This window comes from Salvelinus fontinalis, chromosome 25, assembly GCF_029448725.1.
Source record: "Salvelinus fontinalis isolate EN_2023a chromosome 25, ASM2944872v1, whole genome shotgun sequence".
Lineage (NCBI taxonomy): Eukaryota > Metazoa > Chordata > Actinopteri > Salmoniformes > Salmonidae > Salvelinus > Salvelinus fontinalis.
Genome location: NC_074689.1, coordinates 32,627,312 through 32,653,926, shown reverse-complemented (window position 1 = coordinate 32,653,926; position 26,615 = coordinate 32,627,312). Strand labels below are relative to the sequence as shown.

Genomic DNA, 26,615 nt, shown 5'->3' with positions numbered 1-26,615 from the left:
GTCAGATACAGTCACAATCCCCATCCATCTACCCTAGCGTAATATCCTCATTCTGGGAGGACTAAACAAACATTTCATTTTCTCAAACAATTAAGAAAATAAATGAACTAACACTTTTTTAGGTAAGCACCTCAATTCAAAAAGGAAGAACCTCGTGCCGGTTGTCAGGATTACGACGCCTCAAACACACTTGATTTAGAGGGGCTGTCTGTCATTCTGTTATTATGAGGTAGTTTGGTGTAGAGGGTCTGTCTGTCATTCTGTTATTATGAGGTAGTTTGGTGTAGAGGGGCTGTCTGTCATTCTGTTATTATGAGGTAGTTTGGTGTAGAGGGGCTGTCTGTCATTCTGTTATTATGAGGTAGTGTGGTGTAGAGGGGCTGTCTGTCATTCTGTTATTATGAGGTAGTTTGGTGTAGAGGGGCTGTCTGTCATTCTGTTATTATGAGGTAGTTTGGTGTAGAGGGGCTGTCTGTCATTCTGTTATTATGAGGTAGTGTGGTGTAGAGGGGCTGTCTGTCATTCTGTTATTATGAGGTAGTTTGGTGTAGAGGGGCTGTCTGTCATTCTGTTATTATGAGGTAGTTTGGTGTAGAGGGGCTGTCTGTCATTCTGTTATTATGAGGTAGTGTGGTGTAGAGGGGCTGTCTGTCATTCTGTTATTATGAGGTAGTTTGGTGTAGAGGGGCTGTCTGTCATTCTGTTATTATGAGGTAGTTTGGTGTAGAGGGGCTGTCTGTCATTCTGTTATTATGAGGTAGTTTGGTGTAGAGGGGCTGTCTGTCATTCTGTTATTATGAGGTAGTTTGGTGTAGAGGGGCTGTCTGTCATTCTGTTATTATGAGGTAGTTTGGTGTAGAGGGGCTGTCTGTCATTCTGTTATTATGAGGTAGTTTGGTGTAGAGGGGCTGTCTGTCATTCTGTTATTATGAGGTAGTTTGGTGTAGAGGGGCTGTCTGTCATTCTGTTATTATGAGGTAGTTTGGTGTAGAGGGGCTGTCTGTCATTCTGTTATTATGAGGTAGTTTGGTGTAGAGGGGCTGTCTGTCATTCTGTTATTATGAGGTAGTTTGGTGTAGAGGGGCTGTCTGTCATTCTGTTATTATGAGGTAGTTTGGTGTAGAGGGGCTGTCTGTCATTATGTTATTAAAACTTCTTAGGGCTAGGCCCCTTTTTTCTCCATTTCCGCCTGAATGACATGCCCAAAGTAAACTGCCTGTAGCCAATTGTATATGCATATAATTGGTACCATTGGAAAGAAAACACTTTGAAGTTTGTAGAAATGTTAAAATAATGTAGGAGAATAACACAATAGATATGGTAGGAGAAAATCCAAAGAAAAAAACAACCGGAATTATTATTTTTGAGAGACCATCCTCTTAGAAATGCAAGAGAATGGTCATATTGCAAAATTCCTATGGCTTCCACAGCGTGTCAGCAGTCTATGTTCAAGGTTTCAGGCTTGTAACTTCAAAAACGAATAAGAAATAACAGTTTTTATAAGAGGACAGTCTTGGAAATCTTTGTTTCTGCGTGCCATGACGAAGTTGCGCACCTGCTAAAATCGGTTTCCTATTGAACATACTTCTTTTCGAAATAAATATTATAGTTTGATTACATTTTAGGGTGTCTGAGGAGTAAATAGAAACGTATTTTGACTTGTTGAAACAAAGTTTAGGGGTAGATTTTCAGATTCCTTTCTCTGCAAGTTGAACGAGTGGATTACTCAAGTCGATGGCACCAACTAAACAGACTTTTTGGGATATAAAAAAGGATTTTAAATAACAAAACGACACTACATGTTATAGCTGGGATGCTTTGGATGACAAATCATAGGAAGATTCTCAAAAAGTGAATATTTCTTCTTTATATATGTGAATGTATGAAACCTGTGCTGGTGGAAAAATATGATGTGGGGTGCCGTCCTCAAACAATTGCATGGCATGTTTTCGCTGTAATAGCTACTGTAAATCGGACAGTTCAGTTAGATTAACAAGAATTTAAGCTTTCAGCCGATATAGGACACTTATATGTACCTACAATGTTTAAAATCCATAATAACTATTAGAATTTATTTGAATTACGCGCCCTCCAGTTTCACCGGAGGTTGTCCCGCTTACGGGACACCGATCCTTAAGAAGTTTTTAATTTGGTGTAGATTGGCTGTCTGTCATTTTGTTATTATAAGGTAGTTTGGTGTAGAGGGGCTGTCTGTCATTCTGTTATTATAGGTAGTTTGGTGTAGAGGGGCTGTCTGTCATTCTGTTATTATGAGGTAGTTTGGTGTAGAGGGGCTGTCTGTCATTTTGTTATTATGAGGTAGTTTGGTGTAGAGGGGCTGTCTGTCATTCTGTTATTATGAGGTAGTTTGGTGTAGAGGGGCTGTCTGTCATTTTGTTATTATGAGGTAGTTTGGTGTAGAGGGGCTGTCTGTCATTCTGTTATTATGAGGTAGTTTGGTGTAGAGGGGCTGTCTGTCATTCTGTTATTATGACGTAGTTTGGTGTAGAGGGGCTGTCTGTCATTCTGTTATTATAGGTAGTTTGGTGTAGAGGGGCTGTCTGTCATTTTGTTATTATGAGGTAGTTTGGTGTAGAGGGGCTGTCTGTCATTCTGTTATTATGAGGTAGTTTGGTGTAGAGGGGCTGTCTGTCATTCTGTTATTATGAGGTAGTTTGGTGTAGAGGGGCTGTCTGTCATTCTGTTATTATGAGGTAGTTTGGTGTAGAGGGACTGTCTGTCATTCTGTTATTATAGGTAGTTTGGTGTAGAGGGGCTGTCTGTCATTCTGTTATTATGAGGTAGTTTGGTGTAGAGGGGCTGTTTGTCATTTTGTTATTATAGGTAGTTTGGTGTAGAGGGGCTGTTTGTCATTTTGTTATTATAGGTAGTTTGGTGTAGAGGGGCTGTCTGTCATTCTGTTATTATGAGGTAGTTTGGTGTAGAGGGGCTGTCTGTCATTCTGTTATTATAGGTAGTTTGGTGTAGAGGGGCTGTCTGTCATTCTGTTATTATGAGGTAGTTTGGTGTAGAGGGGCTGTTTGTCATTTTGTTATTATAGGTAGTTTGGTGTAGAGGGGCTGCCACAATATTATGATGAATGTCACAATATCATGAGATATGACAGACTACCTACATCATCACGATTACAGTAATAACCAACACTGTGATTCTCTTTCACACACACACACAAACACCTCAATGAGTCCAACTGGCAGCAAACAGTGTAATGGCCTAACACGTCGGTGTTAATAACCCACTGCTACTTGTCACAGCAGATAGCTAGTCGGTGCTAGGATGGTCTAACAGAACTGAAATCAACACTTGTTAACTGATTATAAAATCATTATCAAACAGTTTGCAAATCGTCACACATCATTGGTTTATGTAACTTATTACACCACATATTTTCTTAATGTAAAACTAACCATTTCACATTTGTTCTGTACATCTACAGATAAGATACTGCAGGCTGTAAAATGACTGCAGCTAGTCCTCTTTCTCACAAATGCTGCCTGTTTATGAAGAAGACTGGTGCAATCAAGGACTGTACATTGTTCCATGTCACTGAATGACACCATAGTCCCAATAACACTAAGGTAACCTGTCTGAATGACTATCGCACCGTAGCACTCACATTTGTAGCCATGAAATGCTGTAAAAGGCTGGTCATAGCTCACATCAACATCATCCCAGACACCCTGGACCCACTCCAATTCGCATACCGCCCCAACAGATCCACAGATGAGGCAACGTCTTGCATTCCACACTGCCCTTTCCCACCTGGACAAGAGGAACACCTATGTGAGAATGCTGTTCATTGACTACACCACAGTACCCTCAAAGCTCATCACTAAGCTAAGGACCCTGGGCCTCAACACCTCCTGTAACTGGTTCCTGGACTTCCTGATGGGCCATCCGCAGGTGGTGAGGGTAGGCAACAATACATCCGCTACGCTGACCTTCAACAAGGGGGCACCTCAGGGGTCCCCTCCTGTAATCCCTGTTCACCCACGACTGCATAGCCGCTTACAACTTCAACACCATCATTAAGTTTGCCGACCACACGACCTTAGTAGGCCTGATCACCGACGACGATGAGACAGCCTATAGGGAGGAGGTCAGAGACCTGGCAGTGTGTTGCCAGGACAACACCCTCTCTCTCTCAACGTCAGCAAGACAAAGGAGCTGATCGTGGACTACAGGAAAAGGAGGGCCGAGCACGGCCCTATTCACGTCGAGGGGGCTGTAGTGGAGCAGGTCGAGAGCTTCAAGTTCCTCAGCGTCCACATCACTAAGGATGTATCACGGTCCGCACACCAACAGAGTCATGAAGATGGCATGACAACGCATCTTCCCACTCAGGAGGCTGAAAAGATTTGTCATGGCCCCTTAGACCATCAAAAAGTTCTATAGTTCCACCATTAGGAGCATCTTGACTGGCTGCATCGCCGCTTGGTATGGCAACTGTTTGGCATTCGACTGCACGGCACTACAGAGGGTAGTGCGTATGGCCCAGTACATTACTGGGACCGACCTCCCTGATATCCAGGACCTCTATACCAGGCAGTCAGAGGAAGGCCCTAAAAATGGTCAAAGACTCCAGCCACCCTAGTCATAGACTGTTCTCTCTGCTACCGCATGGCAAGCGGTATCGGAGCGCCAAGTCTAGGTCCAAGAGGCTCCTAAATAGCTTCTACCCCCAAGCCATAAGACTCCTGAACATCTAATCAAATGGCTACTCAGACAACTTGCATTGCCTCCCCCCCGGAACACTGCTGCTACTCTCTGTTATTATCTATGCATAGTCACTTTAATAACTCTACCTACATGTACATGTTACAAGTCATAGACTGTTCTCTATGCTACCCTCACGGCAAGCGGTACCGATCCTCCAAGTCTGGAACCAACAGGACCTTGAACAGCTTCTACCCCCGAGCCATAAGACTGCTACATAATAAAATAGTTAACTAAATAGCTACCCGGACTATCTGCATTGACCCTTTTTGTACCAACTTTCACTCATCACAGATTCTGCTGCTACTGTTTACTTTCTGTCACTTTATTCCTAGTTATGTGTACATATCTACCTCAATGACCTCGTACCCCTGCACATCGACTGTGTACTGGTAAAACGTGTATATAGACAAGTTATCATTACTCATTGTGTATTAATTATAACTTGTATTATTAATCTCTCTGCATTGTTGGCAAGGACCTGTAAGTAAGCATTTCCCTGTTAGTCTACACCTGTTCATGAAGCATGTGACAAATAACATCTGATGACAGATCTCAGTAGCATTTTCAGTTCGAAACAACATTGTATTTTTCATATGCATCTAAGCTGAAACACACACACACACCACACACACACACACACACACACACACACACACACACACACACACACACACACACACTAAACCATGTTCTCAGGCTCTTGTGTTGAATCTTATCAGGTTTATATTTAGAGCTGGGCAGTAATGTTCAGATGGTGTGACATATAGGTCACCGTCTCGCCACACACACACCTCTGAAGGGTGAGGGTGGGGGAGGAGACAGACACGCTCATATCTGAAATGCAGATTCTGTCACCAGTGAGATTTAATAAAGAGTTTAATTATCAGCCAAGCATCTGTACAAACACCCACATCCTCCACAGTCTGCTGACAGACAAAGCTACAAACACACACCAACACACCTAGACATACACACAGAAGGTTGGCATAAAATGTGAACATAAATTAAAAGTGTATACATAGTGTCTTAATTAAGGAGAGGTGTGTGTGTGTGTGTTGATTAATGAGCAGCACAGTGAGGATGTTTGTGTTAGACGTGTAATGCGGGCGGTGTGACAGGACAGAGGGTGGTTGTGGGTAAGATAGATGAAATGTATGACTAATGTAAGACTATTAGCCTGGTCTGTACAAGCCACCACCTACTGCAAAGACTGAGTCTGACTGTGTGTGAGTTTGATATGAAGGTGACAGATGGAGCGTGTCACAGCGTCACTGTCACAAGCTGCCATGTTTACCCAGGAGGCATTGCTCATAGGGTTTGTTTTGACGAGAGGGAGCGACAAAAGGAGATCCCATTACCCTCCTCAATCATCAACATCAGATGGCTTCCTCTATGACTCTCCCTATTTCTCTACTTCTCCCTCTCCCCACCTCCCTCTATGCCTCTCCCTATTTCTCTACTTCTCCCTCTCTCCTTTTTTCTCTTTACCTCCCTCTCCCACTTTTACATCTCACACAAAACATAATAAACAGATTCCCTGTCTTGATCACACACACACACACACCTGTGCATGGAGAGGGTGCTGACAGATGTATAGGTAGCAGCGTGAAGGAGACATGGAAAGGAGGGGAGGGAGGGAGACATCCGCCTGACTACCAACAGAGAAACAGACAGAGAGGAAAGGAAGCAGGGGAAGGAGAAAAAGGAGTGAAAAACAAGGAGGACAAGAGATACATTGCAATGGGACAATAGGTCTCTCCTATGAATGATATGCTCCTGCTCTCTCGCTTTCATCTGTAGTGACCTCCTCTCTCCACGGCTGTCTGTAGCTGTTCTCTCACTAGTGTCTGTATGCTTTCATCTGTAGTGACCTCCTCTCTCTCCACAGCTCTCTGAACCGGTCCTCTCACTAGTGTCTATATGCTTTCATCTGTAGTGACCTCCTCTCTCTCCACAACTCTCTGAACCGGTCCTCTCACTAGTGTCTGTATGCTTTCATCTGTAGTGACCTCCTCTCTCTCCACAGCTCTCTGAACCGGTCCTCTCACTAGTGTCTGTATGTTTTCATCTGTAGTGACCTCCTCTCTCTCCACAGCTCTCTGAACAGGTCCTCTCACTAGTGTCTGTATGTTTTCATCTGTAGTGACCTCCTCTCTCTCCACAGCTCTCTGAACCGGTCCTCTCACTAGTGTCTATATGCTTTCATCTGTAGTGACCTCTTCTCCCTCCACAGCTCTCTGAACCGGTCCTCTCACTAGTGTCTGTATGCTTTCATCTGTAGTGACCTCCTCTCTCTCCACAGCTCTCTGAACCGGTCCTCTCACTAGTGTCTGTATGTTTTCATCTGTAGTGACCTCTTCTCCCTCCACAGCTCTCTGAACCGGTCCTCTCACTAGTGTCTGTATGCTTTCATCTGTAGTGACCTCCTCTCTCTCCACAGCTCTCTGAACCGGTCCTCTCACTAGTGTCTGTATGCTTTCATCTGTAGTGACCTCCTCTCTCTCCACAGCTCTCTGAACCTGACACACACACACATTCCTAAGCTACAATAATGTACATCTGGATTAGTATACTAACTCAACAAATATTTACAGTTGGAGAGATGAGAAAGAGCAAGCAGACTGGTTACGGATTCAGGCTACTTCTCCAACATGTGACAGGAATGTTAAGTTAGAGTTGTTCTGGTTTTAATTGAATAGACTCTCAATCTGACTAATTACAGTGCTACTGAATGGTCGCACTGTCATCCTAGTCCCTAGCCCCTCCCCCTCTCAGGAAAGCGTGCACGTCTCCGTAGCCCCTCCCCCTCTCAGGAAAGCATGCACGTCTCACTAGCCCCTCCCTCTCTCAGGAAAACGTGCACGTCTCCCTAGCCCCTCCCTCTCTCAGGGAAACGTGCACGTCTCCCTAGCCCCTCCCTCCCTCAGGGAAGTGTGCACTTGGGAGAGTATACATAAAAGTATACATAAAAAAGGCATATTTTAACAATGAAAAGGATTGGTCTACATTTAGATAAAAATATCTATGTGAGATAGCGGGGCGGCAGATAGCCTAGTCGTTAAAGCGTTGGGCCAGTAACCGAAAGGTTGCTGGATTGAATCCCCGAGCTGACAAGGTAAAAATATGTTGTTCTGCCCCTGAACAAGGCAGTTAACCCACTGTTCCTAGGCCGTCATTGTAAATAAGAATTTGTTCTTAACTGACTTGCCTAGTTAAAAAAAGTTTACAAAAATAAATAATAGCCTACAAGGATATACCATTAGATTCAACATTGTAATAAAATATGTTTTATGAGAGTTTTTCTGAGTGCACAGCATACAAAAAAGACACCAGCAGTGTACAAGTTTCACAGCCTGGCGTGCTTGTTGTTGTCGGTCAATCATAGCCAAGCTTCAGTCAGAGGCTCCATGTTACCCATCATCCAATAGCTAAGCAAGTGAAGTGGGAGATTTCTAATCAATGCAAAATTTTATTAAAAGTACAGAATTAAGTTGGGTAAATGAGAAGGAGTAGGCTACAGTGATCTTCCAATAGGTAAGCTGTTGTTTAATGGAATGGAGTTGTTGTGGACAATGATGGAGGGCGCAGAAAAATTGCCTATATTAGCTAGCCTTGACATCTTAGCTAACTAGCAGGGGAATTTAGCAGGCTACTGTAGCCAACTAGCTTCTTTACAACAATTTGATGCAGCCCCGACCGGCACTACCAGATAGTATAACCTATGGCAACAACAGTTTTGGCAAGTTTCTCTCCCTCCCTCCGTGCCACACACAGACTGTTACACACCGGCCCCTGATCTGCTCTCGCCCCTCCACCACCCCACCCTTATGCTAAAACAAGCAGAGCACAGCGCACCATTAAAAGTTTACCAAAAACTTGTTTAAACATGTATTTCTACTATCCGGATATCCCCTCCCCCCAAACAAAATATATTATTTGAATAATTCAATATTTTTAAATGCCCATCCCTCGTTTGTAGGTATCCCTAGTCCCTGGGGGTTGGGTTAAATGCAGAAGACACATTTCGGTTGAATGCGTTCAGTTGTGTAACTGTGTAACGTCCTGACCTGTTTTATGTTGTTTTTTGTATGTGTTTAGGTCAGGGCATGTGTTTTGGGTGGGCAGTCTATGTTATCTGTTTCTATGTTGGTTTTGGTTGCCTGGTATGGCTCTTAATTAGAGGCAGGTGTTTTGCGTTCTCCTCTAATTAAGAGTCATATTTAGGTAGGGTGTTCTCACTGTTTGTTTGTGGGTGATTGTCTCCTGTGTCTGTGTCGATGTTACACCATACGGGATTGTTTCGGTTTGTTTGTGCGTTTTTTTGTAGTAAGTACTTGTTCGTTCGTTCTGCGTGTGTTATGTCAGTTCGTCGTACTAAGTCTGTCTATTTTCGTTTTGTTATTTTGTTAGTTTATTCAAGTATAGTTTGTTTCGTTTTGTCTTATAAATAAAATTCATCATGTATTCACAACCCGCTGCGCCTTGGCTCGATCACTACTCCTCCTTTTCTTATGAAGAGAGAGAGGAACACTGTTACAGAATCACCCACCATTCCAGAGCCAAGCAGCGGAGTAAATGGAGTAAGGGACAGGAAAAGAAGGAGCAATGGACATGGGACGATATATTGGACAGAAAGGGTTGCTACACATGGGAGGAGATCCTGGCTGGTAGGGATCGCCTCCCATGGGAACAGCTGGAGGCACTGAGGAGAGCAGAGGCTACCGGAGAGAGGAACCGGAGCTATGAGGGAACGTGTCTGGCACGGAAGCCCAAAAAGCCCGTAAGTAACACCCAAAAATTTCTTGGGGGCGGGCTAAGAGGTAGTGGGCCAAGGGCAGGTAGGAGACCTGCGCCCACTTCCCAGGCTTACCGTGGAGAGCGGGAGTACGGGCAGGCGCCGTGTTACGCAGTAGAGCGCACGGTGTCTCCTGTACGAGTGCATAGCCCAGTGCGGGTTATTCCACCTCCCCGCACTGGTAGGGCTAGATTGGGTATTGAGCCAGGTGTCATGAGGCCGGCTCAACGCGTCTGGTCTCCAGTGCGTCTCCTCGGGCCGGCATACATGGCACCGGCCTTACGCATGGTTTCCCCGGTTCGCCTACATAGGCCGGTGCGGGTTATTCCACCTCCCCGCACTGGCCGGGCGACCGGGAGCATTCAACCAGGTAGGGTTGGGCAGGCTCAATGCTCAAGAGTGCCAGTACGCCTCCACAGTCCGGTATTTCCGGCGCCACCTCCCCGCCCCAGCCTAGTACCTACAGTGCCTACACTACGCACTAGGCTACCAGTGCGTCTCCTGAGCCCAGTTCCTCCTCCACGCCCTCTCTCTGTAGTGCGTGTATCCAGTTCGGTGCCTCCAGTTCCGGCACCACGCACTAAGCCTCCTGTGCGTCTCCAGAGCCCTGAACACACTGTATCTTCTCCCCCTACTAATCCTGATGTGCTTGTCCTCAGCCCGGTGTCACCAGTGCCGGTACCTTGCATCAGGTATAGAGTGGGCTTTGAGAGTACAGTGTGCCCTGTTCCTGCTCCCCGCACTAGTAGGAAGGTGCTTATCCTTAGCCCGGTGCCTCCAGTTCCGGCACCACGCACCAGGTCTACAGTGCGCCGTATCCGGCCAGAGCCATCCGTCTCCCCAGCGCCATCTGAGCCATCCGTCTCCCCAGCGCCATCTGAGCCATCCGTCTCCCCAGCGCCGTCTGAGCCATCCGTCTGCCATGAGCCTGCAAAGCCGCCCGTCTGCCATGAGCCTGCAAAGCCGCCCGTCTGCCATGAGCCTACAGAACCGTCCGCCAGACAGGAGCCGCTAGAGCCGCCCGCCAGACAGGAGCCGCTAGAGCCGCCCGCCAGACAGGATCTGCCAGAGCCGCCAACCAGACAGGATCTGCCAGAGCCGCCAACCAGACAGGATCTGCCAGAGCCGCCAACCAGACAGGATCTGCCAGAGCCGCCAACCAGACAGGATCTGCCAGAGCCGCCAACCAGACAGGATCTGCCAGAGCCGCCAACCAGACAGGATCTGCCAGAGCCGCCAACCAGACAGGATCTGCCAGAGCCGCCAACCAGACAGGATCTGCCAGAGCCGCCAACCAGACAGGATCTGCCAGAGCCGCCAGCGAGCCATGAGCGTCGAGAGCCGCCAGAGAGCCATGAGCGTCGAGAGCCGTCAGCCCGCCATGAGCGTCGAGAGCCGTCAGCCCGCCATGAGCGTCGAGAGCCGTCAGCCCGCCATGAGCGTCGAGAGCCGTCAGCCCGCCATGAGCGTCGAGAGCCGTCAGCCCGCCATGAGCGTCGAGAGCCGTCAGCCTGCCATGAGCGTCGAGAGCCGTCAGCCAGCCATGAGCGTCGAGAGCCGTTCAGTCAGGATCTGCCTGAGTATATCAGCCGGGACCTGCCCCTTGTCCCGGTGTTGCCCCTTATCCCGGTGCGGCCCCTTGTACCGGTGCGGCCCCTTGTCCCGGTGCGGCCCCTTGTCCCGGTGCGGCCCCTTGTCCCGGTGCGGCCCCTTGTCCCGGTGCGGCCCCTTGTCCCGGTGCGGCCCCTTGTCCCGGTGCTGCCCCTTGTCCCGGTGCTGCCCCTTGTCCCGGTGCTGCCCCTTGTTCCGGTGCTGCCCCTTGTCCCGGTGCTGCCCCTTGTCCCGGTGCTGCCCCTTGTCCCGGTGCTGCCCCTTGTCCCGGTGCTGCCCCTTGTCCCGGTGCTGCCCCTTGTCCCGGTGCTGCCCCTTGTCCCGGTGCTGCCCCTTGTCCCGGTGCTGCCCCTTGTCCCGGTGCTGCCCCTTGTCCCGGTGCTGCCCCTTGTCCCGGTGCTGCCCCTTGTCCCGGTGCTGCCCCTTGTCCCGGTGCTGCCCCTTCTCCCGGTGCTGCCCCTTCTCCCGGTGCTGGCCATTCATTTAGGGGATGTTAGTTTTAGGGTGGTCATTGGGAGGGGAAGACAGAAGCGGGGAGTGACTATGGTGGTGTGGGGACAGCGTCCAGAGCCGGAGCCACCACAGTGGTCAACTGCCCACCCAGACCCTCCCCTGGACTTTGTGCTGGTGCGCCCGGCGTTCGCACCTTGAGGGGGGGGGTTCTGTAACGGTCCTGACCTGTTTTATGTTGTTTTTTGTATGTGTTTAGGTCAGGGCATGTGTTTTGGGTGGGCAGTCTATGTTATCTGTTTCTATGTTGGTTTTGGTTCCCTGGTATGGCTCTTAATTAGAGGCAGGTGTTTTGCGTTCTCCTCTAATTAAGAGTCATATTTAGGTAGGGTGTTCTCACTGTTTGTTTGTGGGTGATTGTCTCCTGTGTCTGTGTCGATGTTACACCATACGGGATTGTTTCGGTTTGTTCGTGCGTTTTTTTGTAGTAAGTACTTGTTCGTTCGTTCTGCGTGTGTTATGTCAGTTCGTCGTACTAAGTCTGTCTATTTTCGTTTTGTTATTTTGTTAGTTTATTCAAGTATAGTTTGTTTCGTTTTGTCTTATAAATAAAATTCATCATGTATTCACAACCCGCTGCGCCTTGGCTCGATCACTACTCCTCCTTTTCTTATGAAGAGAGAGAGGAACGCCGTTACAAACTGACTAGGTATCCCCCTTTCCTTTCACTAGTAGTATCCAAAGTCGGGGTTGAACAGCAGTAGGGTCCCCAAAATAAAAAAAATATGGAACAAAAAAAAATTGAGCACATATTATTTTATGGCCAGGTATACAAACTTTGAGAAAGATAATTTAAGAAAAAAATAGAACATTTATTTTTCTTTTCATTTTGATAAGAGACTAAAAACCAATGAATTGAAAGTTCTTTGTTGATGTAACAATCCCAATTTACCAATTTTAAGGTTGTGTCATTAGATTTGGGGTGGGGTCTCGAGAAATTCTTGGTGGAAAAAGTGCGCTGAAAAAGTTTGAATAACACTGACTTACACACACTCTACCCACACACACACACAACCCACACATTCTACCGACACACACACACAACCTACACACTCCATCTAAGCCTCAGGATGTGTTCACTGTGTTGTTTACTGAAGTGTGCAATTGTTTCAATTGACTATTATAAAACTTGTTGAAATAACCTGATGTAATATACAGTATTTATAGTTGTCGTGTAATTAAACATATATATATTTTGTTGTGTTGGTAGCATTTTTGTCCTCAGGGCACCACTGCAAATGAGACACTGGTCTCAATTGGCCTCCCTGAATAAATAGAAGTAAAAAAAACTGTTTAGCTCAGGATGAAGTGTGCATAGTACAGTTACAGTGAACACCACATCCTGAGCTAAACAGTTCCGGTGAACACCACATCCCGAGCTAAACAGTTCCGGTGAACACCACATCCCGAGCTAAACAGTTCCGGTGAACACCACATCCCGAGCTAAACAGTTCCGGTGAACACCACATCCCGAGCTAAACAGTTCCGGTGAACACCACATCCCGAGCTAAACCGTTCCGGTGAACACCACATCCCGAGCCAAACCGTTCCGGTGAACACCACATCCCGAGCCAAACCGTTCCGGTGAACACCACATCCCGAGCCAAACCGTTCCGGTGAACACCACATCCCGAGCCAAACCGTTCCGGTGAACACCACATCCCGAGCCAAACCGTTCCGGTGAACACCACATCCCGAGCCAAACCGTTCCGGTGAACACCACATCCCGAGCCAAACCGTTCCGGTGAACACCACATCCCGAGCCAAACCGTTCCGGTGAACACCACATCCCGAGCCAAACCGTTCCGGTGAACACCACATCCCGAGCCAAACCGTTCCGGTGAACACCACATCCCGAGCCAAACCGTTCCGGTGAACACCACATCCCGAGCCAAACCGTTCCGGTGGACACCACATCCCGAGCTAAACCGTTCCGGTGGACACCACATCCCGAGCTAAACAGTTCCGGTGGACACCACATCCCGAGCTAAACAGTTCCGGTGGACACCACATCCCGAGCCAAACAGTTCCGGTGGACACCACATCCCGAGCCAAACAGTTACGGTGAACACCACATCCCGAGCCAAACAGTTACGGTGAACACCACATCCCGAGCCAAACCGTTCCGGTGAACACCACATCCCGAGCCAAACCGTTCCGGTGAACACCACATCCCGAGCCAAACCGTTCCGGTGAACACCACATCCCGAGCCAAACCGTTCCGGTGAACACCACATCCCGAGCCAAACCGTTCCGGTGAACACCACATCCCGAGCCAAACCGTTCCGGTGAACACCACATCCCGAGCCAAACCGTTCCGGTGAACACCACATCCCGAGCCAAACCGTTCCGGTGAACACCACATCCCGAGCCAAACCGTTCCGGTGAACACCACATCCCGAGCCAAACCGTTCCGGTGAACACCACATCCCGAGCTAAACCGTTCCGGTGAACACCACATCCCGAGCTAAACCGTTCCGGTGAACACCACATCCCGAGCTAAACCGTTCCGGTGAACACCACATCCCGAGCTAAAGAGTTCCGGTGAACACCACATCCCGAGCTAAAGAGTTCCGGTGAACACCACATCCCGAGCTAAAGAGTTCCGGTGAACACCACATCCCGAGCTAAAGAGTTCCGGTGAACACCACATCCCGAGCTAAAGAGTTCCGGTGAACACCACATCCCGAGCTAAAGAGTTCCGGTGGACACCACATCCCGAGCTAAACAGTTCCGGTGGACACCACATCCCGAGCTAAACAGTTCCGGTGGACACCACATCCCGAGCTAAACAGTTCCGGTGGACACCACATCCCGAGCTAAACAGTTCCGGTGGACACCACATCCCGAGCTAAACAGTTCCGGTGGACACCACATCCCGAGCTAAACAGTTACGGTGGACACCACATCCCGAGCTAGACAGTTACGGTGGACACCACATCCCGAGCTAAACAGTTCCGGTGAACACCACATCCCGAGCTAAACAGTTCCGGTGAACACCACATCCCGAGCTAAACAGTTCCGGTGAACACCACATCCCGAGCTAAACAGTTCCGGTGAACACCACATCCCGAGCTAAACAGTTCCGGTGAACACCACATCCCGAGCCAAACCGTTCCGGTGAACACCACATCCCGAGCCAAACCGTTCCGGTGAACACCACATCCCGAGCCAAACCGTTCCGGTGAACACCACATCCCGAGCCAAACCGTTCCGGTGAACACCACATCCCGAGCCAAACCGTTCCGGTGAACACCACATCCCGAGCCAAACCGTTCCGGTGAACACCACATCCCGAGCCAAACCGTTCCGGTGAACACCACATCCCGAGCTAAACCGTTCCGGTGAACACCACATCCCGAGCCAAACCGTTCCGGTGAACACCACATCCCGAGCCAAACCGTTCCGGTGAACACCACATCCCGAGCCAAACCGTTCCGGTGAACACCACATCCCGAGCCAAACCGTTCCGGTGAACACCACATCCCGAGCCAAACCGTTCCGGTGAACACCACATCCCGAGCCAAACCGTTCCGGTGAACACCACATCCCGAGCCAAACCGTTCCGGTGAACACCACATCCCGAGCTAAACCGTTCCGGTGAACACCACATCCCGAGCTAAACCGTTCCGGTGAACACCACATCCCGAGCTAAACCGTTCCGGTGAACACCACATCCCGAGCTAAACCGTTCCGGTGAACACCACATCCCGAGCTAAACCGTTCCGGTGAACACCACATCCCGAGCTAAACCGTTCCGGTGAACACCACATCCCGAGCTAAACCGTTCCGGTGAACACCACATCCCGAGCTAAACCGTTCCGGTGAACACCACATCCCGAGCTAAAGAGTTCCGGTGAACACCACATCCCGAGCTAAAGAGTTCCGGTGAACACCACATCCCGAGCTAAAGAGTTCCGGTGGACACCACATCCCGAGCTAAACAGTTCCGGTGGACACCACATCCCGAGCTAAACAGTTCCGGTGGACACCACATCCCGAGCTAAACAGTTCCGGTGGACACCACATCCCGAGCTAAACAGTTCCGGTGGACACCACATCCCGAGCTAAACAGTTCCGGTGGACACCACATCCCGAACTAAACAGTTACGGTGGACACCACATCCCGAGCTAAACAGTTACGGTGAACACCACATCCCGAGCTAAACAGTTACGGTGAACACCACATCCCGAGCTAAACAGTTACGGTGAACACCACATCCCGAGCTAAACAGTTCCGGTGAACACCACATCCCGAACTAAACCGTTCCGGTGAACACCACATCCCGAGCTAAACCGTTCCGGTGAACACCACATCCCGAGCTAAACCGTTCCGGTGAACACCACATCCCGAGCTAAACCGTTCCGGTGAACACCACATCCCGAGCTAAACCGTTCCGGTGAACACCACATCCCGAGCTAAACCGTTCCGGTGAACACCACATCCCGAGCCAAACCGTTACGGTGAACACCACATCCCGAGCCAAACCGTTCCGGTGAACACCACATCCCGAGCCAAACCGTTCCGGTGAACACCACATCCCGAGCCAAACCGTTCCGGTGAACACCACATCCCGAGCCAAACCGTTCCGGTGAACACCACATCCCGAGCCAAACCGTTCCGGTGAACACCACATCCCGAGCCAAACCGTTCCGGTGAACACCACATCCCGAGCCAAACCGTTCCGGTGAACACCACATCCCGAGCCAAACCGTTCCGGTGAACACCACATCCCGAGCTAAACCGTTCCGGTGAACACCACATCCCGAGCTAAACCGTTCCGGTGAACACCACATCCCGAGCTAAACCGTTCCGGTGAACACCACATCCCGAGCTAAACCGTTCCGGTGAACACCACATCCCGAGCTAAACCGTTCCGGTGAACACCACATCCCGAGCTAAACCGTTCCGGTGAACACCACATCCCGAGCTAAACCGTTCCGGTGAACACCACATCCCGAGCTAAACCGTTCCGGTGAACACCACATCCCGAGCTAAACCGTTCCGGTGAACACCACATCCCGAGCTAAACCGTTCCGGTGAACACCACATCCCGAGCTAAAGAGTTCCGGTGAACACCACATCCCGAGCTAAAGAGTTCCGGTGAACACCACATCCCGAGCTAAACAGTTCCGGTGGACACCACATCCCGAGCTAAACAGTTCCGGTGGACACCACATCCCGAGCTAAACAGTTCCGGTGGACACCACATCCCGAGCTAAACAGTTCCGGTGGACACCACATCCCGAGCTAAACAGTTCCGGTGGACACCACATCCCGAGCTAAACAGTTCCGGTGGACACCACATCCCGAGCTAAACAGTTCCGGTGGACACCACATCCCGAGCTAAACAGTTCCGGTGGACACCACATCCCGAACTAAACAGTTCCGGTGAACACCACATCCCGAGCTAAACAGTTCCGGTGAACACCACATCCCGAGCTAAACAGTTACGGTGAACACCACATCCCGAGCTAAACAGTTACGGTGAACACCACATCCCGAGCTAAACAGTTACGGTGAACACCACATCCCGAACTAAACAGTTACAGTGAACACCACATCCCGAGCTAAACAGTTACAGTGAACACCACATCCCGAACTAAACAGTTACAGTGAACACCACATCCCGAGCTAAACAGTTACAGTGAATACCACATCCCGAGCTAAACAGTTACGGTGAACACCACATCCCGAACTAAACAGTTAAGGTGAACACACTCTTCTATGGCACTCTGTCCGTTCTCTTCATATGGTAACTGATATCTCGCTCTATCCCAAAACAGTCCATCAGTACACATTCCACTTCATACACACATTCTGAGACACAATGGCGTTTACAGGCCGTAACCCTGCCTGCTATCTGCAGACTGTCTGTCTCACAGACAAATTAACTCCACTAAAGCTAGCAGACTGAGACGGAGTGTGTGTGTTCATTATGAGCCATTCTCACATGACAGTTACCCAACCACTTAGAATGACACACAACTTAACAAGCCTAAGGTTGAAATGTAATCTGTAGAACTTGACTGCAGCAAACTGTATTCTACAGAACGTCTCTGATACTGGGGTCTGCACACACACTCAATAATGCTCACAGATATGTAATAAAGAACGACTACGCCAATCCAGTGGGTCTGCAGTGGTGAAGAAGCCCTGTGTTTACCCAGAGGAAATTCTCACTCTGTGTGTTTGTGTGTGAGAGAGACACACAGAGGGGGATGAGAGGAGAGAAAGAGATATCTTTCTCCTGGAAGACACCAGACAGCTTAATTACCTCCACCTGTGAGCAGACAAAGAAACACACCCTCCAATCTTTGCTCTGCCACACCCTAGTTCCCACGGTAACACTATAGAACCCACCCTAAAGACAGACACACACACACACACACGGGGAGGAGAAGGAGCAGGAGCAGTAAGTGGAAAATGAGGATGAGGAGAAGAGGTGGATGATGAGTGGGGGGGTAAAGGAGGAATTTGTAAGGCAAGAAGAAGAAAAAATATGTACTCACATCCAGTGAGTCCTCGTTGACGATGATGAGGGACATGCCGTGGGAAACTAGACGACAGGAGTAACCTAAGATGGAGAATACAATCTCAGCTACAGCATAGAAACACTCATCAAGAAGTAAACGCCATCTCACTCACTCCCTCCATCCCTCTCTCACCTATGTTGATGGCGGTCTCCTGTTTGTCTCCAGTGAGGACCCAGATCTTGATGTCGGCCTTCATCAGAGTAGCGATGGTCTCAGGGACCCCCGCCTGGAGACGGTCCTCTATAGCTGTGGCCCCCAACAACAACAGGTCCTACAGAGACACACACACAAAGAAAGAGAGAGAGAAAGAGACAGAATTGATGACATAATGAGTGAGCATAGACTAAGAGAGAGACAAATACATTCAGAAAATTATTTTCTGGACAAAATCAAACTTGGAGGAGTTTGGTGGTTCATTGTGTTGTGAGCACATCTTAGAAACTACATCCAAGTTGGAGAGACAGACTGGCAGCAGCAGCAGCATACGACAGGGTAAGAAGAGGCGTGCAGCATGGCATGTTACAACTATGTAAGTGGGTCAAACAGCAGCATAGGGAAAGTCTGTTAATGTTCCCCAAACATTTATTTTGAACTCCATTCAAAATCGCAAATACACTCATTAGAAATGCGCACACGTGCACACACACACACACGTGCACACACACACTCCCCCCAGCTGGTAACGGTGCAGTGTTGTTGATTCCAGTTATACAGGGCTCTTGGCAGACTGGTGAGGATAATTATCCCTTTGGTCTTCCAGTCTACCTCTCTCCCTCTCTTTTATCCCATCACCTTCCCTCTCCTCTACTCTGGGCCGTCTTTCAAAACCGCTCTCTTTATTGGAGTACTACCTGAGAAATAGCCAAACAAAGAAAGCAATGGTGTCCATGTTCCAGCCTAATGACCAGCCTTAATATACATTTCCTGCCAACAGCTGCCATGTCCAATCTCTTAATGACCACAGGCATCATCATGTCCAGATGTATACTGGAGCTGTCCTCTGGGTTACAGGGCGTCTGTACTGTTGACAGGTTAGTAACTGGCTGGGGATAACACACACGGCTTCTTCAGCACCGAGAGGTCCTTATAATCCCGCTACAGTGGATTAGTGGGACCACTCTGCCCTCTGCTGGACAAAACCCACCATCACAGCAACACAATGACTGAAGGGGATGGTGTAAGGCAGGGGTGTCAAACTCATTTCGCATCGTGGGCCACATACGGCCTAGGGAGATGTCAAGTGGGCCGGACCATTAGAATTATACCATACTCTGCTATAAATAACCAAAATATCATGTCTTTCCTTTGTTTTGGTGTAAAGAAGCACAAGAACATTAGGAAAATATTGAAATTTAATGAACTATCCTTTTACAAAACATTTCATGAAACACCTCATATTTCCTTAGACAAATGTGCAATTTACTTTTATCATTCACAAATATGCATTGCAACTGATCCCACTGATTGTACAAAGGCACAAAACTTTAATTGGTACTGAAAAATATAGTAATGCACTTTAAGATTAAATGAGACTTTTAAAGAAAGGAATTTTTAAACCACTTACACATACGCATATAAAATCTAAATGTAATATCTGCGTACACCTTACAAACTAAGGAGAGTGATTTTAAATGTGTAATGAAGAAAGTGTTCGCCTGTCCTGTAAATCTGTAAACTTCATACATGAAACATACATACACATACAATACATACTGAAAATGTATGGAGTTGTATGAACAGTAGAATTCCATCACACAACTGTTGTTTTGAAGCTGCTGACTAACATTAAAGTGCACATTTTTTAAATCACCACAGTAAGGATTCATCTTCACAGAGCTGTATTCTTTCAATGCAAACAGTATCTAAGGCAGCATTTTAAAGGTGTTAGTCTAGTCTGGACTTGTATTTGTTCCTGAAACTTGGCATCTTTTGGCCTGTACAAGTGCATCAACACCAGGTGTCATGTCCTGACTAGCTGTCACTTTCAGAATGTCATTTAAGTGCTTGTTTGTGAGCCTTGAACGCATTTTTGTTTTATTGATATTCATCACTGAGAAAATTTGTTCACAAAGGTAGGTTGTCCCAAACATGCACAAAATTTTAGCAGCCAGGGCTGTTAATTTGGGGTACCCTGGTAGTAGATACTGATAAAATCTGTCCAGACCTACAGAGGCAAATTTTCCCTTCAAATCTGCATCACACTGCAAATCAATTATCTCTAGCTGAATTTCGACCGGCAGATCAGAAGCTTTAACTGTGAAAGGTGAGCGAAAAACTGAAAATTCTGTCTCAAGTTCACCAAATACCTGAAAACGTTTCTCAAACTCCCGCAGTAGTCCTGCAATTTTGTCTTTGTACCGTTTCATGTCCGCATCAGGTCTGGTCACACACACATCTCTCAGACAGGGGAAATGAGCAGGGTTGCCATTTGCCAGTTGCATCTCCCACAAAGTCAGCTTCAACTTAAATGCATGTATGTTGTCAGAAAACTGTGTGACAACTTTTTTGCGGCCTTGCAACATTTTGTTCAGATTGTTCAAGTGTTCAGTAATATCAACCAAGAATGCAAGGTCCCGTAGCCATTCCTGAGATTGTAATTCCAACACCGGTTTTCCTTTTTTCTCCATGAACTGTCCGATTTCCTCTCGTAGATCAAAGAAATGCCTCAGCACAGCGCCTCGGCTTAACCATCTCACTTCAGTGTGGTATGGCAGGCTGTGGGTAATGTTGCTGTCGCTGAGAAGTTTGTCAAACTGACGATGGTTCAGACCTCTGGACCGGATGAAATTTACAGTGCGAACAACCACCTCCATGACGTGGTCCATTTTCAGCGACTTGCAACACAATGCCTCCTGGTGCAAAATACAGTGAAATGTCCAGAAACGATCTCCTCCATTAAGGGCTTGTACTTTGTCTTTGAACTTTGTCGCGACACCTGCTTTCTTTCCGACCATGGATGGCGCGCCGTCTGTAGCCAGGCTGACAGCGCGGGACCAGTCCACTCCAACTCTGTCCAATGCAGCAACGACAGAGCCGAAAATGTCCTCGGCTGTTGTGGTGTCCATCATTGGCACCAACTCAAGAAACTCTTCAGTAACAGTCAATGTCTCATCAACTCCTCGAATAAATATGGCCAGTTGGGCCACGTCTGTGATGTCAGTGCTCTCGTCAATTGCCACGGAAAATGCAATAAATGACTTGACTCTCTGTTTCAATTGACTGTCTAAATCTGCCGATAGTTCCGAAATCCTCTCTGCTATAGTATTCCTCATCAGGCTAATATTGGCAAAAGCTTGTCGCTTCTCGGGACATACAAGTTCAGCCGCCTTCATCATGCATCGTTTAACAAAGTCACCGTCGGAATACGGCTTCGATGCTAATGCTATTTCGCTAGCAATTAGGTAGCTGGCTTTTACCGCTGCTTCACTGACTTCTCGGCTCTGGATGAAAGTTGACTGCTGTTTCCTCAGACCCACCAGCAATTCGTTAATCTTATCTCTTCTCAGTTGTCCTTGCAAGCCGTCATATTTTTCGCTGTGATGAGTCTCGTAGTGGCGTCGAATATTATATTCCTTCAATACCGAAACTTGTTGCAAACACACCAAGCACGAAGGTTTTCCGTGCATCTCTGTAAATAAATAGGACGTGGTCCATTTTTCTTTGAAAATTCTACACTCCTTATCTACTTTTCTCCGTTTGGATAACGACATTTTGGCTAATGAGGGTGTAGCGGAGAGGTAGAGACCAAGGTATTAACAACGTCGTAACAAGCAGCAGATGGCGCATTGATACCGTCTGCTGTTTTCAGTCTGTCTCAGTGATGCGGCTTGTCTTCTACTCTGATGGAAAGAGTGCGCCCCTTAGCGGATAATCCATGAATTGCAGCGAATTAAAAATATTAATTCCATGTCTTTTATGCATTTTTTCCACTTTCAAATTATCCTGCGGGCCTGATCGAACCTCCTTGGGGGCCGGTTCCGGCCCGCGGGCCGTATGTTTGACACCCCTGGTGTAAGGGGTCATCACTATCTTGCCATGCTAGAGTAGAGGTATGGCTTTACAGTATCTAACTATATTTTTTATTTAACTAGGCAAGTCAATTAAGAACAAATTATTACTTAAAATAACGGCCTGCCCCAGCCAAACCCTAACCTGGATGACGCTGGGCCAATTGTGCGCAGCCCTATGGGACTCCCGATCACGGCCGTGGTGATACAGCCCGGAATCGAACCAGGGTCTGTAGTGACGCGTCTTGCAGTGCCTTAGACCGCTGCACCACTCGGTAGCTCAATGCAATGCAATGCTAACCACTGACCCCAATCTTAACCCTTACCTTCTCCAGTAGTTCGTAGCAGTCCTCTAGTTTCTGGGCCCGGTCTTTAATGATAGTGCTAATACGGGTGTACTCCTTCAGCCACTCCTGGTATACCCCCTCCTCCAGATCAACATAGGCAAAACACAGAGTCCGCAGACCTGGGGGGGACAGGGTCATATGAATCAAGTCAGTGATGGGCAACCTGCCCCCATTTTTGTAGGCTCACGGATACATTTTTGGAACTCAGCCAGGGTCTCAATTTAGCGTTGAGAGTTAGAATAGTAGAATACACAAGGTGCACTTTTGAAATGTGGTTGTGCATCAGCAGTTTCTCTCTTATGTCAATCGCTGACAGTCACTCAATTGGTGCATGTCAGCTATTTTTGTTCTGCTTTTGTAACAGTATAACTTTAGTTCCTTACGTCCCCTCGCCCCGACCGCGAACCAGGGACCCTCTGCACACAACAACGGTCGCCCACGAAGCATGGTTACCCATCGCTCCAAAAAGGCCACGGCCCTTGCAGAGCAAGGTGCAACACTACTTCTAGGTTTCAGAGCAAGTGACGTAACTGATTGAAACGCTACTAGCGCGTACCCGCTAACTAGCTAGCCATTTCACATCCGTTACACTTTGTAAGTTAGAGCCAGCTATCTAAACTTGTAGTAATCATGGTCGAATTACAGATCCGGGGTGACCCAATGATTTTGATAGACATTCTCACTCGGATATCCTACCAAAAACAGCAAACATTTCTTTCCACCCTATGCCAAAATGTGTCAAATTGAAGGAAGTGAACTCTAAAATGGGTCCGTCTCCGACTAAAAACAATGCTGGTCGACCGAGAGCCATCTGTTCTTTCGACCAACGTGTATTTTTCCATAATAGACACACCCTACATTTGAATAAAATCAACTATATGTAGGCTACTGAGCTTGTCTGATGGTTTAAGCACTGCTATTAAAAGTTGAAAAAAAAAGGGGCAAATTACTAGAGGGCGCCAGAGCTCAATATAGCAACAAGAAGAAAAAAAAGTTTCCCGATCGACCCCCCTCTGGCCTTCACATATTTTGCCATTATCAGTCCCTCCAGGATTCCGCGACTGCATAATTCAATGCAAAATCATCCAAATCAGCCCATATTATGCGAGAGCTCGCAATTTTGACCAATCAACGCACTTTTAGCGCATAAAAAGGCCCAATCAAAAGCGGGTTCGTGATTTTGACCAATTACTGCACTGTTACCGTGGAAAATGGCCCAATCCAACCACACGTCAACACAGATTTTCCCCTGGCCTGTCAGCGTATTCACGTGCGAAGATGATGGCTGATTGTTGATGGCTGAAGGCAGTACAATGAACAGAAATCAATCTCATTTGCCATCAAAAAACAGCTAACGACCGTGCGAAACAATTTCCAAATGTTTTTGGAAACAAGAGGAAGTCGACAATCAAATCAGCAAAACATATGAGAATGTCAGAACAGTTCCCACAGCAGCGGCAGATCACCATGACTGAAGTGGTAGCAGGGAAGACTGGCAAGCGCTGAAAGAATCAAGGTGAGTGGCGTTTTACTCCGCTAACCTTGGCTTTAGTAATGTGGTCGGCACTCTGCTCTCCCCAGTCTGTCTATGGAGGGCGATGCTCAAAGCACTGAGTGCAATTTGTCAGCATTGCCGTTATAAACTCTCTGTAAAACGTAATATGGATCTTGAAAACAATCTTTATGGATTCTTTTGAAATGGTAATACTGTTAAGTGCATATCAACCACAACTCTATTTTTACGTTTTCTGTTCTTTATATCCCTTACGACCTTTCAGGAAAAAAAATCACAACCAAGTATTTTGAAGACAACTTATGCGAAAGAAATATCGATTCTCAAATTGAAAGCGATTGATCAGCATTGAAACTATTATTATTTTTATTTTTTTAGAAAAAGAGTGTGTTGCAATGGGAGGTGGGGGGCTTGCCATCTCGTGTTGATAGCTAGCCCCAAGCCTGATGTAGAGGAGAGGTTCGTGTGAGTGAATGTGAGTGGATTATGACAGAGCTGTTTGTTCAGGGAAATAAACAAAATTGAGCACTTTAGATGTTTAATTGTTTTTGTATTATGTATTCTGCTTAAAATCATCCTAAAACTGAGCACATATGACTTATTGCTTTATATGAAATTAACGTGAAAAATAACATCGCAAAATGTATCGCAGAATTTCAGAAAAGCTGCAGCACAATCAAGCATTTTTGTCAGCAGAAATCACACCAAAACATCCTTGAAATCCGGGAGGGCCTGCATTATGCTCCTGAAGTTGCCTGTAATAGGCTACACCAGCTGCCGGCAACCTTTTCCATTTGGAGTGTCAATTTATCGTACTGTAATATTCATATGTGTAAACATACTGAATTGTAAATTGGATGCATTTGACCGCTGTATCATACTGCGCTATGATTGGTTAAGACCACCCAGGTGATGAGGTCATCTTCGGTTGATCATGGTATGAGACACGTGGACATGCCAGTTATAGCTAGCTAATAAAGAGCTATGTTCAGAAATATCCTGTCATACTGCATTTTATTATTTTGTACAAAGCCTGCAAAACAAGACATGTACCATTTCTACTGATCTGTGTGACAGTAATGATTTTCATATGCACATTTTTGTGGAAATGATTTCTCAAAATCAACATCATGTGGTTCATCAAAATTCTATCTAAATGAATATGATACAAATAATTTGATATTTTTTATACAAATTATTGTAAAAAAAAATTGACCCCCTTTTTCTCCCCAATTTTAAGCTTGTCTCATTGCTGCAACTCCCCAACGGGCTCGGGAGGCGAAGGTTGAGCCATACATCCTACGAAACATGAGCTGCCAAACCGCGCTTCTTAACACCCACCCAACTTAACCCGGAAGCCAGCCGCACCAATGTGTCGGAGGAAACGCTGTTCAACTGACGACCGAGGTCAGCCTGCAGGCGCCGGTCCGCCACAAGGAGTCGCTAGAGCACAATGAACCATGTAAAGCCCCCCCCCCCCCGGCCAATCCCTCCCCTAACCTGGACAACGCTGGGCCAGTTGTGCGCCGCCCTATGGGACTCCAGATTATGTCCGGTTGTGATACAGCCCGGGATCGAACCCGGGTCTGTAGTGACGCCTCTAGCACTGCGATGCAGTGTCTTAGACAGCTGCGTCACTCGGGAGGCCCCTGACTGTAACTTCTATTACCAGTATGTAAAAATAGCCTACATATCAGCCAACAAATAAAAACATTGCAGCCCGAAAATATCCTGATAAAAATTAATATCCTATAAATCACATTGGCTATGCATAGCCTGTCTGCAAGAAACTTGAAACATTGTATCAACTATTAACTTGGTCTGGCACAAAGCTTGTGCTAGCAAACTTGCAACCTATAAAATATTCTGGGCCCTCAGAGTTTCCAGCGCCACCAGTGAGCTCGACAGGCACACAGCTGTACTCTATTTGTGCAAGGGATAAGAAGTAATCAGGTAGGCCTAATTTATGATGTTTCCACCGGATCAGAGCATGACATTTTTATCCCTCTTTCATGCTGAGTGGTTATCGAAAGGGAGATTGTTTTTTAGATTGACAATAGGCTACGTTGAGAAACTTTCTCAATGGATGTAAAAACATACTTAGTTTACTTGCTGTTTGATGCGAGTGAAACATTACTTTGTCTTAACTCACCATCACTGTGGAGCTTCTCAATCAGAAATAGTATCAGACCCCCAGATGGGAACATTTATAGGTGTACATTTGCACTCAGGCCAGGTAGCCTAGGCCTTCTTCTATGCATAATCAAGATTGACAGGAGCACTCCAAACAACTCCTAAATGGAATGAAATGAACCAAAACGTTTTTCCTCACAAGTGCAGCCTAGGTTGTGCACTCCTACAAGGATAAGACAGTAATAATAATGTATTGAATGCATTAAACAGAAATTACCCTAACAAAACAAACATTGTAGATGAGAAATTATGGTAAATAACAGTAAATGTAGGCCTACTACTGGTGATACGGTTGTGCATCCCCTCAGCAATGGATTAGTCCACTCAGACAGGCGTGAATCAGACAAGTGTCTTTTTATACG

At 47.2% G+C, this 26,615-nt stretch overlaps 1 protein-coding gene across 7 annotated transcripts in view; it reads right to left on the bottom strand.

Moving 5' to 3' along the window:
• atp8a2 (ATPase phospholipid transporting 8A2) overlaps nt 1–26,615 on the bottom strand; it is a 70,748-nt gene that overhangs the window by 19,005 nt on the left and 25,128 nt on the right. For all 7 annotated transcript variants that reach the window (XM_055881945.1, XM_055881943.1, XM_055881944.1 and 4 more), the window contains 3 exons: nt 22,527–22,666; nt 18,326–18,464; nt 18,170–18,234 (listed from right to left, as the gene is read on the bottom strand). In XM_055881945.1, the coding sequence (XP_055737920.1) occupies nt 18,170–18,234; nt 18,326–18,464; nt 22,527–22,666 (344 nt within the window). The remainder of the gene's footprint in view (nt 1–18,169; nt 18,235–18,325; nt 18,465–22,526; nt 22,667–26,615) is intronic.